At 42.1% G+C, this 17,965-nt stretch overlaps 1 protein-coding gene across 2 annotated transcripts in view; it reads left to right on the forward strand.

Moving 5' to 3' along the window:
• The window catches only part of mctp2a (multiple C2 domains, transmembrane 2a), a 34,089-nt gene extending 18,924 nt beyond the window's left edge, over positions 1 to 15,165 (forward strand). The window contains exons 18-23 of one of the 2 annotated variants that reach the window (XM_005933041.2): positions 2,713 to 2,832; positions 4,662 to 4,703; positions 9,216 to 9,325; positions 9,456 to 9,565; positions 11,542 to 11,639; positions 13,789 to 15,165. In XM_005933041.2, coding sequence (XP_005933103.1) covers positions 2,713 to 2,832; positions 4,662 to 4,703; positions 9,216 to 9,325; positions 9,456 to 9,565; positions 11,542 to 11,639; positions 13,789 to 13,848 — 540 coding nt within the window. In that variant the 3' untranslated portion in view covers positions 13,849 to 15,165. The remainder of the gene's footprint in view (positions 1 to 2,712; positions 2,833 to 4,661; positions 4,704 to 9,215; positions 9,326 to 9,455; positions 9,566 to 11,541; positions 11,640 to 13,788) is intronic. The other variant, XM_005933040.2, reaches the window with a different exon arrangement.
• The last annotated feature ends 2,800 nt before the right edge of the window (positions 15,166 to 17,965 follow it).

Genomic DNA, 17,965 nt, shown 5'->3' on the forward strand with positions numbered 1-17,965 from the left:
TAAGGAGAGTGCATCTCCATCATCTACTCCACCGTGTGCTAATAGTTTTATTAATTCATTCTTTTTTTTCTCCCTAGGCACCATGTGCATAATCATACAGACATTTTTCAGCTAAATGGTGTTTGTCAAGGGAGGTTTCCTGCATTAGAGACACTCCTTCCAGACATACATACCAACACTTGTTCAATTACAAGTCGCTCGTTATCCAATTTTGCTGTGGGTAAACCGCAATGCCCAGGTATATCATTAATTATTACTACTCTGGCTTTCATTTGCTGCTTTGTGTCCTTTTTGGTGAAATAAATCACAGTTTAAGTATTTGTGCTACATATTAGCAATGTCATGTTGACAAAAAGACGATTAAAATATGCGGCTGGGCTCGGAAATGGAGCTGAACGCAATTAAAGACGAGATTATTTTCCTACAAATTTACACTTACTTTTGAAAGGCTGCACTTTGTCCAATATGTCCTTTAATCACTCAGCTGCTTGCTAATAAAACATAAACCACTTAAGTGGGGAATTAGCTCCGTCTCCATTTCACAGAAACTCTGTAGAATGTGCGGAGACAGGGGGAAGGAATAGCCCTGCCTCCTCTCATTACTGCGGAATATCTGACGGCCAAGTCTCAGTGTGCGCACCTGAGTGAAGGAATCTGAGCGCCTCTCCCAGATGTTTCTCTCCGTCGTTTTTATTAGTGTTAAAAAAGCATGTAAATCCTGAACACATGGGTTGACATACCATGAGGGAGGAATTGAGAAGATATTTCTGACAGTTTTGGTTTATACCCTCATTTAAGCACTCAGTTTAGACACAAGGCATTGTATTTCTGTAGGCTTTTATCTTGTCCACTGAGCCAGAACGCTGTGAGAAGAAATTTGCATTAGTGGGCGATTATGAATACCTGTGACAGATTCTCTCTGCTGGCTCCCTGGGCGGAAATGAATTGGCTCCCTCTGTTGACTTGCACAGGAAGACAGAGACCAAGCAATTAGACTTTAGTGGTTAATGTAGAAGCTTTTGCAGGGAGGGCAAGGAGGTTCAACATTCCTGCTGGGCTTGTGTCAGTTTCCAGGCACACCCTCCCTTCCCCCCTTTTTTCTCTTTTCTTTTTTTTTAATGAAAATACTGGGAATATGACAAGCTACCTGTCCACCAGCCAGCAGAATTCCTCTGGGGTGAGGGGAGCATTTCTTTAGATTGCCTCATGGGAACTCAGGTGACAACACATGACGTAAGTTATTCATAACCGAGAGGAGATGTAGCGCAGCTATATCTGCACATCATGCATATTCATTGTTTACCTATTTTTTTTTTTTATCATTTACCAGCTCTAGTTTGTTTTTGTGTACGTAATTCAAATGAGCTGTAACAATAACATATTGCTTATATTGTTCATTTTTTGCATCTTGGTGATCTTACTGCTTTCTGCACGGCACTTTGGCCCACCCACCCCTCCCACCCAGGTTGCATAGAGGGGATAATAAGCAGTACAGTAGCGAAGCCCAGGGCTCTTGGGCCACAGTGTTGTCGGCATTAGTCACGGTACACGTTTCCCTGGTGGCTGTTTGAACCTAGGCCTGGTGTGGCAATAGGTAGACTGCCCCCCAGAGCAACATGCACAGACTCCGCATGGTTGCTGTGACAGGAGCAGTCTGCTGTTTACAGGCCTGCTATTGGGGCCTGAAGGCCTCAGTGCTTCACATCCTGTCTCGAGCTTAACTCGAACATATTGTTCATACTCTAAGCAGCCTCCAGCTCTTTGAGCCTAGACTGCACACTGTGACCGTCGTGTGGGTTCAACATAGTAGTTACACTATGTTTGAAATGGACGTGAAAGCTAATGTAACTTTTGCAAAGGAAGCATTAATTACAGAAAATGTATACGCAAAATTTCAGCACGCAAGATGAATTGTGGTAAATAAAAGTGGGCCATGTTGGGTGCACTGGCACGTATTCGCATTTTATTACATTTTAGGACATCTAATATAACGTGTGGGGGACATTTAAAAGTTTTTTTTGATTTCATCCATGTCAACCTGCTGGTGTGATCCTCCTCAAACATTCCCGATCATTTCAGTTGGAGGCAGACTCATTAGGCTGTCACTAAATGGGTTTAAATACAGCCGTCCAATTAGTGCTCTGCTGTGAAATGCAGTGGGTGTTGTGCAACGTGCTTAGCACCACTCCTTTACAGAATTATGAGGGATTACTCATTCAGTGTGATCCATCTTATTTCTACCAGGGGTCTTGGCTTTTCTCAGTATCAATGCCACGGAGGGGGTAAATGTTGCAAATGCTTTTCTAGTTGCCATATGTGCTTCGTCAGAAAGCGTTCCTGTCTCTGAATCTAAGAGGATTTGATGTGGATGTTAAAAGGCAGCATATCATGCCTATCCATGTCAGACTTTCTGTTCAGCAGTAAGGCACTCTGCCAGCACAGTGCTATTTGTGTGTATACTGCAAATAGGATTTCATGATATTAAAAGTTGAATGTCTTTTACTTTCAAACTGCCAGGGGTAAAATCTGTTGCCACTGGATGTAAATCTTACGAGCTTAGTACTGTAGCTGTCATCAAGAAAATTAGGACGTGATTAAAACCATTATATATTTTGTTCTGTGAAAAGGTTTGCTGAGATTTGAAAGCTGGGTGAGGGTACAGTGGTGTGTGCTGTGTGCTTTGCTTTATACTGTCATGTTCTCTCTCCTCAGATCTTCCTCTTGACAGTGTGGCACTGGGAACTCTTCATGCTTCCCCTCTTCCTGCTTCTCCTCATAGGCTGGAACTACTTCCAGCTCTCAACGGGAAGGGCCAGCTACAACCAAGACCTGGTAAGCGATGAGGACTCGTAACTTCAGTACTTTCTTCAAATGCATGGTTTTACAGTGCAACAGTTTGTAACAAGTTAAATTGATAGTTCATCTCAAAGTCAATCACATTTTTTCTCTCTGCCCTCCACTGTGCTTCGTCCATGTAGATTGTTTTGGTGTGAATTGCCCTGTTTTGGAGCTATCTCCTGTAAGCTGCCTTCTTTTTGGCACAAGATCCTCAAAGCAGAAGAACAAAATGTGACCTGGTTACTCAAAAACACTCCAAAAATGATTCTTTGTGCTTATGTGGCAAAATTACATTTCAAAATTTACATTGAATTAAATCAGATTTTTCTTTTTTGAGTGAAGATTCACAAACCTTGTTGTGAGCAGATTTTAAAACAGTAGCTATTTTCTTTCTACGATCTACATCTGCCAACCAAAAGAGTCAAGCAGCTAAAATTACATCGGAATGGGAGGGGACACTGTGTTTACATCCTGCTGTGCTGTCACCAGCACAAGCAACTCGCCAGGGGTAGACGGACTTTCTCATGTGAGTGATACGGTTGGTTTGTATAGTTTGGTAAAAGCGAAAACAGTTTCCACATTAAGCTAAGAACAATGTTTTTGGATTTTTTGAATGACCAGGTCCTGGTGTGTGGAAAGAGACATTGCTGCATAGTTCTTTATTTTATTTTTTGGTGCTTTGAGAGACTCGAGATAAGTGCCATCTGGTTTCATTCTACTCAGAAGACGGCAGACTATCACTGAAATAATATTTGTGAATAAAGGAGCACTACAGCTGAGATAAATGTGTAAATTTGTGTATATGTAAATTTTTTTAGGGGGGATTTGTCCCTTTAACCCAGCGGTGGAAGGAATTAATTTCCTTTGGTGCACATGGGGCATATATGCAGTTTTACAGCAACATAAATCATTACTTTTTGAGCCACTCCCCAAAAAATATCTTTCCCAACACTACAGTCAGTTGTGGCAGCTTTCCATTGTATGCAGCTCATAGCTAGTAACATTAGTTTCTATGTTGTCTCCAAATACAAAACCTCAAGCAGCAAAAAGCCACTCAAATGAAGTGACTATGAATATGCGATGCAGCTTACAGACTGCTGATATTGTTTGTCCACATCTGTAGGTGGAAGACTGCAGGTCTTTCAACAGTGTTATCTTTTCTCTATCTAGTCTTATGGAAATTATTCTCGCCCTACACATGCTTGTGAAGGTTAATGCTGTTCACACTTCTGACTGCCCCCCAATTTCACTGTGTTGTAAGCCTTCTCACTGGCCAGCCAGGGGCCTGGCCTCCTCACGCACCCTCCCCAAAGCGAAATCTCTGTCCCAGTCATTGTGTTTATGGCTGCTGGCTCAAGATGCCATCCCTGGGCAATGTTAAAGCCCAGGATCAACCTCATATCCAGTGTGGAGCCTCTGTCACCCCCATGTGACCCTCTGGCCGGCAATGACACAACTCTGTGCCCAGGCAATGCCACAGCGCGCACCACAGAGGGGTCAGGGATGACTTGATATAAAGTGATCTAGGCAACAACATCCAAATTAAATGTGTTTTTTCTTTCCTTTTCTGTTTTTCTGTGTGCTTATGTTGTGAAGAAAAGAGATTGCTTTGGTGTGACAGTGCTCTTGTGAGGAAGGCCCTTTTTCACCTCTGCTTTTGTGTGAGGTCACCCCTGTGATGCAGTCTCTATGGAAACAAGCCTCTCCCAATAGGGGTGAATGTACTCAAAGAAAATTTCATTACTAGGTGTTTGTTAAAAATGCTCCAGTGCCCACATGTCCCATTCGTTGGAACTCACCCTCTACCCTTTATTTTCTCTTAGGTGAACATGACCATAGGTGACGACGAGGAGGAAGACGAGAAGGTATTTTATGTTGTCTCCTTCTTGCATTTTAAGGGATAACTTGTTCTGCTAGAATGCTATTTCCTCTCAGTTTCACTATGAATGTAAATACATATTTTAGCGCATGCTGTTTTAACATTTCACTGTGATTTTACACAACGGCTTGAGCAAAAATCCTTTAAATATTTTTTTCTGAATAACTAAGGTTAAATCAAACATGGCGATGCGTGCATGCTTGTGGCAGAGACAAACCCGATTCAACCAAATAGCTGTGATTCTTTTGCAAATTTCTTCTCAGGAAATATTCAGACAAAATAAAAAAGCCACACGGGTCCTAGTCAGTATTTTAGCATAGTCACAATGACAGCTCTCTGAAGCTCTTTTCCATATTTTCATGCATTCAAAGTCTGTGAAACAGTTGTAGCACAAAGCTCTTTGTTCTCTTCCTCTGGGCGCTCAGTATCAATCCTGAATGCATTGCACAGAGTTTCTGCAGCACTCTACAAATCCAAACCGCATCATTAGGTAGATTTCGAGTCCGCTTTTGGGGACAAAATAAGTAGATTTTCTTATGTCATCCTTTTCTAAAGGGAGAAGTTACACTGAGTATGATCTTTTAGAACGGGATACAGTAACAAACACATACCACACCCCAAAAGGTTATCACTTATCTTCACTTTTCCTTTGTGAGAAATCATAAATAATAATGACATCGCTTGAAAAACAGAACAACAGGAAATCTTTAAGTAGCCTGAAAATTATACTTCCCACAGCAGATAATATTCAATTATACTCAACCCGCTGTTTTTTAGTACAGAAGGGAAAAAAGTTAACAGGGATGTGTATTATTGCTTTACGGCAATGAAGTGTGGAACTAACGCAAAGCCTCCAAGCAATGACCCCTGTGCTGCGTGTCTAGGCCCAGGATTCATATCCATAATGTGCTCAATATATTCTGCTGTGATAACCAGGGGCTACAAAAAAAAGCCAGCTTTGTTTAAAAACACAGGCACATCCTGCAAATCCTGTCTGAAAGGACGGGCTAATTCGCAGATGAAACTCGTGTGATATGTCTGCACATACAAAGTGGAAAACCCACACTTCCTATCACAGCTACTAACAGGCAAACCGAGGCTTAAACAAACAGCGGCAACGCTGAGAGAATCCGGCATTTTATCCACATTGAACTGGGAACTGAATTGACCAAATCATCATTACATTACGAGGTCAGAAAAATCATTATTGGTTTCACCTTGAAACTTCAACACATAAGCGAGAAATGTCTCTTTTTTTTCTCCCACAAACTGCTTTGGTTTATGATTCTCTATATATACACCATGTGTTTGCAAACTCAGCCTTCACCTCTTAAAGCTTTTTGAAAGGTTTTTCCATGAGCCTTCTAAGCCCTTTCACACTCAGAGGAAATGAAATATCTCCTTTCATTTACTAATTAAGCAGTCACCCATGTTTGTTTTAAGCTGTCAGCTTTAATTTAAAGTGGCTTATTTGAAAGTCTTGTTATGGTCTTGCTGTCACTTGAATGCGATATCATGCAGTTAGATCAAGCAGTGTAGCTTTACACACCCTATCAAAGTCTTCTTTAAAAATATTTGGGGTTAAAGAGTGATCAGTGTTAAATTTGATGACTTCAAAGCCTCACTTTTTCCCCACAGTCTCTTTTCCCTCTGAGAAGGTTATGATTACCACTCAAATATGTTTTTATCTCCCCCTCTTTTTTCCCCCTTGAGGAAGGAAATATGTAAACCTCAGTCAGAGCGGCAAGAATGTGAAGGCATGACGTTAAAGAGAGACGAAAGGCAAGGCAGCATTACAGCAGGATAATACAGAACAGATTCCCTGCCTGTGAACAAATCTGTCCTCAGGGAAGGAGAGGGCTTACAAATTATGTGTGGCCAAAGTGACTTCCCTTTGGCCTTAGGTATCAATGGAGCACATAGACAATATTTAATCATAACATAAAGAAACAGAGAGGCAAAACAAGTCCATAGATCTCCAACAGAAACGAACAGGGAAGAGGAAACAGCCTGTACACCCCCGCGTCCAAGTCTGAGGTTGACTTGCTCGCAGAACCCAGCCCAGGGGAGTTGGTGGGGGGGGTGAGGAGGTGGTTGTGGGGGTGCTAGACTGGGCTGCGGGGTTACTCCATCACTCACCCGATAGTCCACATTCACCGCTGGGTCTCCTTGAGCACGCCAGCCAGCCAGACTGCCCATGTCGTGATCTGTGATGTGCACGTCGTGCTGCATGTGGACCCAACATTACATTAAAGCCGTATCTCAGCAAATTGTTCGTTAGCTTGTTTCAGGAACGCAGGTGTTTTTTGTTTAGAGATATTTTGTATCCATGTCAGGAAAAAAAAGGAAAAAAAAGATTCAGTCTGAGAATTCAAATTTGGCACCGTTTATTCTAATTAAAATGATGCTAAATGAGCTTCTCCCCCCCCAGCTTTTGATAGCTCCACATGTCTGTGAGAGCATGTTTACCTTTGTGTGGGAGATCAAATTGGTTCTCCATTACGGCACCTTAAAAGGAAGCTTTTACAATTTTATCTGAAATGAGACTATGATTTCACACAGGTTTTCTAATCAGTAGACATTTAGGCCTCGTTTAGTCCATTCCCAGTTCAGCCATCCTTTCCCATTTAAGAGGGAGATCTTTTATTTATTTGTTTTCTTCGCGCTCAAGTACATGCTTAAAAGAGAAATGAACAAAGAATATCATCACATGATTAATGTAGGAAGGACTTCAGTTTTGGTCGCTAAGGAGATGGAGGATTTCAGGAATCTTAAAGCAGATGAATAATGATAATCACGAGAGCTCTGCCTCTTGATGCATACTTCAGAGCACATCTATTTGTCTGCTTTTTCTTTTAGAAATGAAAGCCAATATGGTTTTCTCTCTTTTTCTTTTTTCTTTTGGGGCCTAGATTTACCTCGCGTGCGTATCCGTTGTAGATAAATAATGCTTCGTATCTCATACTGTAATATATTTGAATTCCAAGTCATGTAATTGGGCTGCTTAAACAAGTTTAAATGGAAATAAGGAAAGGAATGCCTAACTGACGAGGCTCCATATCAAATGAGCTATCATTTGATGTGTGGCTGTCTAAGTCCTGCAGGAGCTTACCAACACGGTTCGTAATGGCTTTTAGCAAACTCTGAAGATGTTCCGCGCCTTCAAAATAAACTTGAAAGCGTCCCCAGTCAGCTCAACTAACACCCAATGTGGAGTAAAAGACACTCAGGATGGTTTCCTCTGTTTCCCGGTGCAGTGAGGGGGGAGAGCAAAAACGAAGCGTGCACACAGATAGTCGTCTTTCCTCATAATGAGACCGTGAGATGTTAATCTCACAGAAAGCATATTTGTGATAGTTTTTCCTTTTTTGGACAGTGCTAGGCCTTCAGTGTCTGTCCAGATCGGAGCCCAGTGGGGGAGGCTCCGCTAGTGTGGGAATTGCTCTCTTCCTGCGCCTTTCGTGGAGGAGAGTGGGCCCAGCAGTGGGGAGTCTCTCTGTGCTGGCAGACAGCGTGTTCCCAGGGGCTGCCTCATGAAGCTCTGATAAAGGCACTCTGTCTGCGCCCTGTCAATGGACACTGGCTGTTGCTTCAGCTGACTTGTAACACAAACATATAGACATCCTCAAGCCTCCTGTTAGGGTCCATTAGAGCAAGCCAACCACCCCCACCCCCAACACTCTCATCCCCCTTCTCACTCTCCCTCTCCCACACTTCTCTCTGTCATCATTCCTGTCATTATTTCCTCCTTTTGATGTGAGGCTCCTCAGCCCTCTTTAGCTTGTGTTACTCGTGTTATCTCTAGTCTACTTCTCTGCCCTGGAAGGCTTCACAGTTGCCATTATTTCCAAGTTTGATGCAATCACGTTTGCTTCATTTCAAGACAAACAGCCCAATCCGCTCTCGTTCTGACTTATTGCTTTTCCACCTTGTTTATTATCTCAATGCATAAAAGCAAATAGCGCGCTTTGCGTCGTGATGGTTGTGATAATATTCGTGCGTGGTGTTCTAAGCAGGTTGAAGTGTGTGTGTGTGTGTTTTTTGTTGTTTTTTTGAGAATGTTAGGATAGGCTAGGAAGCAAAACGTGTTCAGACTCGTCCTGTGCAGGTTCCTGGAATAAAATCGCTCCTAAGTTGTGAGGCCCCTGCACTTCTTGTCTAGGTCGTCTAGTCTGTCTGATTGCAGATGGCCATTTTCTGTACTTTTCATCTACCGGAGAGTCTTGATTGTGCTGCACTTGTGCAACAGCTCCATTGTGTGTGACGGACAAAAGCTGAAATCTCTCAGTGCTCTGAAGCTGTTATGTGGATGGCCGAGTCTGTCTCATCTTCAAAAGCATAGTCTGAAGATGTACAGTGTTTGCTCATTACGGGCCATTCAATAGATAAATCACACATAATAGCACAGCAGAGATAAACTGGTCTTTGTCTACTCTGCCCAACAATTGACATACAGTGTACCTCATCAGTGTCTGTGCATTTTTTTGTTTCATTGTAGGAACCCGGAAAAAAGGGTTTGATTGATAAGATATATATGGTGCAGGAAGTAGTGCTGGCTGTCCAGAACGTTTTGGAGGAGATTGCAAACATCGGGGAGCGAGTTAAGAAGTAATATGACTATTTCATAATTACCTGCCAAATATCTGGATTTTATTATACATAATACATTTAAATTACTAACATTTTATTGTTGTAGTGTATATATAAAACTTAACTAGACATGTTATTCTTTTTACAGCATATTCAACTGGTCTGTCCCATTCTTGTCGTGCTTGGCCTGCTTGGTGCTGTTTGTGGCAGCAGCGCTATTGTATTTGATCCCACTGCGATACATTGTACTGATATGGGGTAAGTACCACATGTGGAGAAAAATCGCAAGCATGTTTAATTCACAAAAGATACTTAATACCTTTTGTTATTTGATCCACTTATACATATATATAAAAGCAAAAATATCCCTACAAATATTATAGAAAGAAATATATACCTATATCATCTTTGCAAAACACAACTTCTTTTAGTCTTCCTAACTGTGAATCCATGATTTAATGAAGTACACTAATTTAAGAACTATGCCATCTCAACACCTCTGCAAATGCACAGAGATCAGACAGCTGCAGAGGTTTGCTCTGCCCAGTGTGGGCTGATGTAGCAGAGCCCAGCAGAGGTATGACCGAGGGTTTATGTGAAAACAAAGCAGAGGTAGAGTAGCAAGCTGTATATAATACATGATGTCCTTGGGCAGTCTGTAGGCTCCTGGTCTAGCCTCTCATTATCTGCTGTAGTCATAGAGAATAGACCGTCATCTCAGTGGTCAGGGAGATATGCTGCCCTTAACAGGCTCTCCTCCTCCAGCTGTAAGCCCACAACCACTGTACTTCCACACTGCCTTCAACACAATCAATACCAAAAAACCACCATATCAAACAAAAAACACACAGTCTGAGACACTCCTCTGCCTTCCCAGTTAACCCCCATCTCTGTGGTTGCAAGGCAAGCCTTTCAAGTTTCTTGCACATATTTAAGTCCTTAGGTTCTTTGTCTGCATGCTGAGGTACAGGCAGTACTGAGCTGTGAATATAATGGTCCCATTACAAGACCCAAGAGATTTTTTTCCCCTCTGTGGTATGGAACTATTTGTAAAGTAAATATAGATGTGCACAAAAAGATCATATTGAAGCAAACAAAAGTGGAAAAAAGTTGTTATAACCGAGTACCTATAGTTCAAATTAAAGTAACTGCTAACACTTTGTAACTACTATTAATGAATAGTACATTTGTGGGTAATTAAATATTTTATTCTTAAATGAGATTCAGATGCTTTAGTAAGCTAAAGCTAAAGTTGTTACATAATCTTTCACTTGTTTATAAAATTACTAATGCCAATGGGTTAATAACTGATCTTTGAATCATCTTTATTGTGATTTTACAACGACCTGATGCATGCATGTTCAAAAACGTTATAACCGATTAATGAATGGTTAATACATACTGTTTTAGTGACTGATAAACACTTGTCATTGATTAGTTAATGCACAATTTTACACCCATTAAATGTCAGACGTGCCTAGATCTGTGATTTTAAAAAAATCTTTTCTTCCCATAAAATTTTGACGCTATCTCCTTTAAACTTCCTGCTTTTTTTAAACTTTACTTCCTGGATATCCTGTTCTGATGTGTGCGTATGTGACACCATTACAGTCTTCAAACTTGCACACTGAGCAAATAGTAAATAGTAATTTATATGTCGAAGGGTAATACTGCTGTTTGGAAGTTGCGTCTCCTGGTATAACCCAGAGACCATTATTACAATTTGTGGAAGAATCTACAGGGTTCAGTCGGGAAGATGTTTAGCATTTGTTTTTGAGAGTTCTACTATAACATCCTAGGATGTCAAAGGGGAGACCATTTGGCACTGAGGTTCTGAAAAGTGATTTGCGTCTACTGCTGATTCAAAATCGTTGTACACCACCTGCTCTACTGGTGATTTGATAAACTGGATGCAGCACACACTGCGAATGTGGTCAGGAGTCCTTCTAATAATTACAAATAAACTTTGTTAATAAAGGGTAAGATCATATTTGAATAATGTTCCTTATGTACAACTCATCCACTTAACACACTGTTTACTGCAACAGCGACACCCTTCTTGCACATGTTCTTTTTCAGCTATTACTTAAACAAGGTGGGGAAATTCTGCACTGATAGAGTTGCACAACTGTTTTTTATTATAGGTGTTATTTACAGTACAAAACTATATAAAACTATAGAAACTTGTGTCCTGCACGACTGCTTTATTTAATAATGCATTCCTGTTTTCACAGGCATTAACAAATTTACCAAGAAGCTGCGCAACCCATATAGTATCGACAGTAATGAAATACTGGATTTCCTCAAGAGGGTGCCTTCAGATGTTCAAAAGGTAAGGTCCAATTTTACATACAGATATGGAGAGAATTCCCTGAAGATGTCCGCATTATTTGCTGTACCAGAATTCCCAAGTGTTGCAGAGATATATCCTCTGGCTTTGTTTGATTATTAATGGACACTCGCCTTTAAAGCGGGCCTGGCCCAATTATTCCACAGTGCAACTCCGTGTAGCTGCTGCATTGCCCGAATAAGGAGATGCTCAGATCTCTCCTCAGCCATATTGCAGAGGCCTTGTCCGTTATTAGCAATTTTGCAAGGCTGATTGAAGCGCTGTGACATAAAAGCCAGTGATTGGCTGCATGCCGGCAGAGAGGGCTCCTGACGTGTCTGGCTGTTGTGTCAGCAGAGAAACTCTGATGTGGCCCCAGTCACTTCAGGGTGGTAGAGTCAATTAATGTAGTTGCGAGCCCCAGTCGACTTGCTGGGTGCCATATGTGATTACATATTAGCCATGGCTGATATGTCATTTGCATTTACATCACAGAGCTGAGAGGAGCTGTCAGGGTGTTATAAGTGGCGCTGGGTGCTCGGCGCTCTCTGACTGAGGATTTTGCTTAGCCAGGAAATGAAGTGCCACACAATGCCTTTATCTCGCAGGTAACTCACCAGACAGAATAGAGCGAGAAATCCTGACAGTCTGGATCTGGCAAGGCACTCTCACCCTAGTCTGTTTCTCAGCTGCACCCTTGATGTCCTTCTGCAGCAAGCCATTGCTGACTTCTCTGTGATGTTGGAGGGAGCCTGTGTTGTTTGAGATTTGGCTGACTGAGTTGGCAAAACAAGGTGGTGAATACATTTTGATTCAGAATCCTTTGTATGTCTTTTTCCCCCATTGGGATACACTATTTGAGCTTTGAAATTGACTCATTTTCAAATCCCATAGAAACAATACTTTTTTTTCCCTGGTTTTTTTTTTTAGCCTGGATTAAAAGAGGAACTACATCTTGAAAATAGCCTCAGTCATAAAAAAAGGAAACAAAACACTCTTAAGATTAATCATAAGTACGTTCCATTATGCGCTGTGAAAAATAACCTTAACATCATATACACAGGAGACCCAAAAACAATAAACCACATATTGTTTTTTTTGTTGACTTGGAACTTCAATCCTCAGATAGGTGTGGACACAGAAGACCACAAAGGAGGAAAATTGACTCCTGTCTTTCTTGCAAATGTGACTTGGCAATTAGTGCTTGTGCACATCTACAAAGTCCGCCTCAAACGGGGACTTCTGACAACACAGTGTCTGTCTTGAAATAAGAAGCATCTGTCAGTTCTGAGGACAGTTTCATGTTCTGATGCAGGAGGCAGTCACTTTGTTCCCACATTCCATCTCCCATTCTAATAATGGAGAGCAGCTAATTAGCATAGAGTTCTTACCTTTATTCAACAGATTCACCGTATTGTTTGAGCTCAGCGAGCAAGCTTCAAAGCAAGTTTTCTAATTCCAACTTGTCTTTTCAGCTTACCCTATGATCGGCCCTCTTTGGCATATGATGGGAATTTTGGTGGTAATTTTAAAAAAGACAAAAATTAGCGTCCGAATAAACCCGATTCATATTTCGCAAGCACATGCGGGAATTTATGGATGAGAAAGTGTGTAACATGAGTTGAGTTCCTTGAGTTTAACACTACATATGTAGCCAGGAGAAAGAACAAGGTCTTAAGTTCAAATATCACATTTCAGGTCCAGTTTTAGCCCGGAGAAATTAAAGTCACGCCGAGGTTTGCAAAGTCATAAAGAAACTTATACATCAACTTGTGTTGGTAGCGCTCAGCTTAAACAACACTAAACACTTACAAAGTTTTCTTTAGGGGACATAACTTACACTGAGTGATTATGCAGCTCGCAACTCCCTCACTGGCCTGGCTGGCAGGTCATCTCAGCAGTTGATGTCTGTTTCTAATATTGTGATTGTGGTGCAGAATGAGGGGGGCGTTCACTGGTACAGAACCCTTGACTCTTCAAATCCTTCCTCCCTGTGATTAATCCCCTCTGCTCCTGTGTTTAAAAAATGATTCATTACAGGCGAGCCTGCCTCGCTTTCCCCTGCACCAGCTCTCCTCAGGGGAGCCATTACCGTGCGCTCCACTGAGCTCGGATTACCTGCCTCTGACCAAACTCCTGTTTGTTTTTACAGGTGCAGTACAGTGTGCTGAGAGCGCCCACCAGCCAGAACCAGGCGCGGAAGAAAAAGTAAGCTCCGCGGACACGCTGGATGAAAGGCTGGTCTCTTTCTAAATGTGGCATGATGCAATCCACCTGACAACAATGCTCCAGTGCCAGCAGAGCCCCTGACCCCGTGCACCCCATCATACCACCCTAACTCTGCTCCCTGCTGCTGAGGGGCAGCTAGCCGCTCTCTGGCTTGTGCGTTTGCCACCCCCCTGACAGGGGCTGTGAACTGCAGCCGCTAGGAGGGCAGCACATGGCGCTGTCAATCACAAGCTTGGAGGTAAAGAAAAGAGAGCATTGCGAGGCTCAGCCTTCATCTTTGGATATAATTTAGAAAGGAATGAAAAGCATCTGGGGCTTTTTTTTGACTTTGGTAAAACTGAGAAATTTGCCTTAAAGAAAAGAAAATACAAACTTAACAAACCACTGCAATGTTCTTTTTTTCTTTATATGTTCATTTAACTAAAGGTCACATATATTTTAAATAACTGTGGTGAAATAATATTTTTTGTTTATATTTAAAATATTAAGGACAGAGTACTGAATTTATCTTTTTTGTGGTATAGATTTTCTTTATTTAACGTAATCCTACAAGCACTCCTAATTTTATCTCAGAAACAAATATAGTCATGAAATGTATTATTTCCAACTTGCTTGGCTTAAATAAAGTTTTTGTGTTTCCTGTTAAATTCATGTGCAAGTTTTACCTCCTAGCATCATGTCTGCATCATCAAATGGAGAATCTGCAAGAATCCTGAATAAAGAATCTTGATCAGTTTGAGTTCTTGTTTTTTTTTCCAATAACTGCACTCTTGTGAGCATGGATTACACCACTTCTTTACTTGAATACACAGTAAACACATCTGATTACACAACACAGCCATTGAAACGGCGCTCACACACCGGCCACTGCTGCGCCTTGGTTACCAAGCTCACATCAAAGCTGTGTGGCTCCAGTGTGCTTCCTAATGTATTGCTTTGTTGCCTTCTCACAATAACAGGGTCCAGATGAGAGAGAAAGAGCTCATCTCACAGAGAGTACTCTCTCCATCCCCGGCACTTAGTGCTTTATATTTCCACTAAAATCACCTGGCCTATCTAATGGTTGCACACGTACACACACATATACACACACACACGTACTCTGTTTTTCCATCTGTATTCCCGCAACAGTTTTTCAAAGTCAAGGGATATAGCGTATCATCTCTCAGTGTTCCCGCGCATATTAATTTTAAATACGCAAAATGATCGATTGGCATCTTTGATCATTTTTGATTGTGCAAAACAGTATTTCTTCTTATTTATGTTGCTCACATAAATGTTTCACAAAGTGACTAAAGAACTGTTCTTCAAATTAATTGCATCCTGTAGAATATATGAGAGTACATAAGAGGAAATTAAAACTAGAAATAGTAGTATTTCCTTCTTTGCCCACTAGATAAATGGCAGATACTCTCTTTCACAATATACAATATATAGTTATAATTGAAGTTGAGCTGAACTGAGGAGTGGACTCCAGCAATGGAAGTTTGTTCTAACCAATTGGGGGACTGAGCATCACGGCCGGGTCCCCTCCCTCCCTCCCACCCACCCCTCCTCCTCCTCAGGAGTAGCACGCTGGTGAAAGAGCATCCATCTGTGCTTTGTGAAGAGTTTGATTGGCTCAGGGGGACCTGGTGGAGCCCCGGGCTATCTCTTTTGACAGGCTGATAGAGACATCACTGGGCTCTCCCAGGAGCTGCCACCAGGGGTCCATTTCAAAGTGAGAGGGTGTGGAGGTGACCCTGAGCTTCTGACGAGCTAAATCCCACACACTGGCTGAAACCCTCCTACATTCTTGGCTCCACTGGGGCTTGGGGGGGGGGAGCTGGTTTTGGCTGTGCTGAGAGGGGAGGGCATCGCGGGGAGGTGTGTAAGGGGGGGTTACAAGCAGATCCAATGCAAAACCCGATGAAACGTCCCCAAGAGGTGAAACCAATTAAGCGACACTCCCAGGGTACTTTTAAGAGACATTACAGCAAACAACCGGATTTCATCTAAATATCTGACAGAACAAGTGAAAATAAGAATGTGACATATACGGGGCCAAAAACAACACAGTTTATCTAAAGTCATCGCTTTGGTTAATAGCACTTAGTTGAAATGATGTGTCATTTGACATATATATTATTATAAAGATAAATTCTTCCAGTTACGAGAGGTCCTAAGGGACTATGGTTGCCTGCCTCCAAGCTGTCAAATCTTTGAATCTGTGGCACTGAGGTTGTGGACTTGGATGTACCCCGTATCATTCATATTCAGTGGATCATACCGAACAGTCTGACAGGGATTCAACAATTGTTGATTCTACTTTGCATGCACTGGTGCGCACTCATGCTCTCTACTTATATGCACATATGGCACGCACACACAAACACACCTAAGCCCCTCTTCAAAGTGTTGTAATCATATTTAAGGAATTATTTATCAGTATATTTTCTCCTGGGACAGTTGCAGATATTTGCAGAGGAAGTCACTGTGCAATATGGTCCCTGAATGCGGTGGGGAAAATCCCTGGATGTTTTACAAGCCTGCTAATGAACATTTCAGCCACACAGCAGTTAACATTGTCTGATCATATTCTTTCTCCAGTAGTAGTTGTTGTTGTGCATGGTGTGGCAGTGATGTCTTCATCAGGCTGTCAAAAAGGAAGTGCCTGCAGCTGTGGCGGATCCCCCCAGAGCCTGTCACACTCCTTGTTTCCATGGCAGTCCTTCAGGCAGCACCACAGGCAGGCTGTGTGCAAGGACCCATACAACCTGTTTTTTCAGCAGCCGCTCTTCTGATGTTCAGCCCTGGAGCGGGCGTCAAACTACCAAGTGCAGAGAGGGAGAGCGAACACTGCACCCTTTGTCGCAGTTCTGTGTTGCTTTACAAGGAGATGCATAGAGGAAAAAAACAAAACAGAACACAAAACTCATTTAAATAAGCCAGTGTTCTCAACAAATCCTTAGTAATTGTTACTGTTACAATGCTGTTAAGGTTCTCTGACCTCCCCTCTGACAGACATAATGCGCACGGGAGGAAAAACCAACAAAAGCAGCGCTCTCCGTTGACTTACATGTGTTAAAGCGCTTGTGTATGTGTTATTTGGTCTCTTTGTACCACCGGAGAAGCAGGTCATCACTGGAGATCACTGGCTGCTCTGCAATTCCCAAATGGCCTAAATTATTACGGCAGAGGTTACGATTTGCCTCTAAACAGAACACACCAATGCACCAAATGAAACATGACCTGTTGTGCATCAGCTCAGTTGTAAAACAACGCAGAACATACTGATGTTGCTACAGTTAGCGACTGTTTAGCCCAGTGTATATTAACACGTCTACATGAAACTGCATTGGGAGTTTTTAAAATGATGCTGTAGCCACCTTGAGCTGTTTTCCTCCAGATTGTGCCTTAACTAGCTGGCACATTTCTTTAGTCTCTCCTGATGAAAGACATAAATTATAGTAACCAGGACTGATGTTGTCTCTGGGAATACGGGCGGCAATGTAAGTGAGATAACAACAGAGAGAAAAATGGTCGCTAATAGCAGCTGTTTGCACTAGCTCCAGTTTACTAATAATTCATTTTGTGGCCCACAGTACACGCTGGTGTTAAGAGATGGCAAAAGCCATAATTCTTTATAGCATCAAGAACTGAAGATGGCCTTTAAGAGCTGAAATTAAATCATTGGCCTTTAAAAGCATCTCTCCAAGGGGCGAGCTGCATTAATAAATTCAACTGATTCTGCTTTAATATTATTCAGAGTGCATTAAAATGAAGACAACAGCTGGGATCATGGGCAGTCTCGAGAGCTTTGCTTGGGCCAATGAGTGCCGATGAGATGCAAAGCATGTCTAAGCACAACCTTGCGTTGTGGACGTGGAGGGGGACACAAGGTCTCAGTGCCGTACAGGTGCGGGCCTGACAGTTGCTGTTCCTGGATCAGAGGTTGTGCTATACTGACACTGGTCACAGGACAGCCAGTGCCTGCTTCAAAAAACAATGTCAAGTGAGCCACCCGGCTACCCAGCCGATCAGGCCAGTTGCTGCCAGTATCATGACAGCACTGCTTAGAAGAGCTACAAGAATTTTCACACAATAAACGCTTTGGTTTT

Source organism: Haplochromis burtoni, unplaced genomic scaffold, assembly GCF_018398535.1.
Source record: "Haplochromis burtoni strain Fernald_Lab_line unplaced genomic scaffold, NCSU_Asbu1 Contig_164, whole genome shotgun sequence".
Lineage (NCBI taxonomy): Eukaryota > Metazoa > Chordata > Actinopteri > Cichliformes > Cichlidae > Haplochromis > Haplochromis burtoni.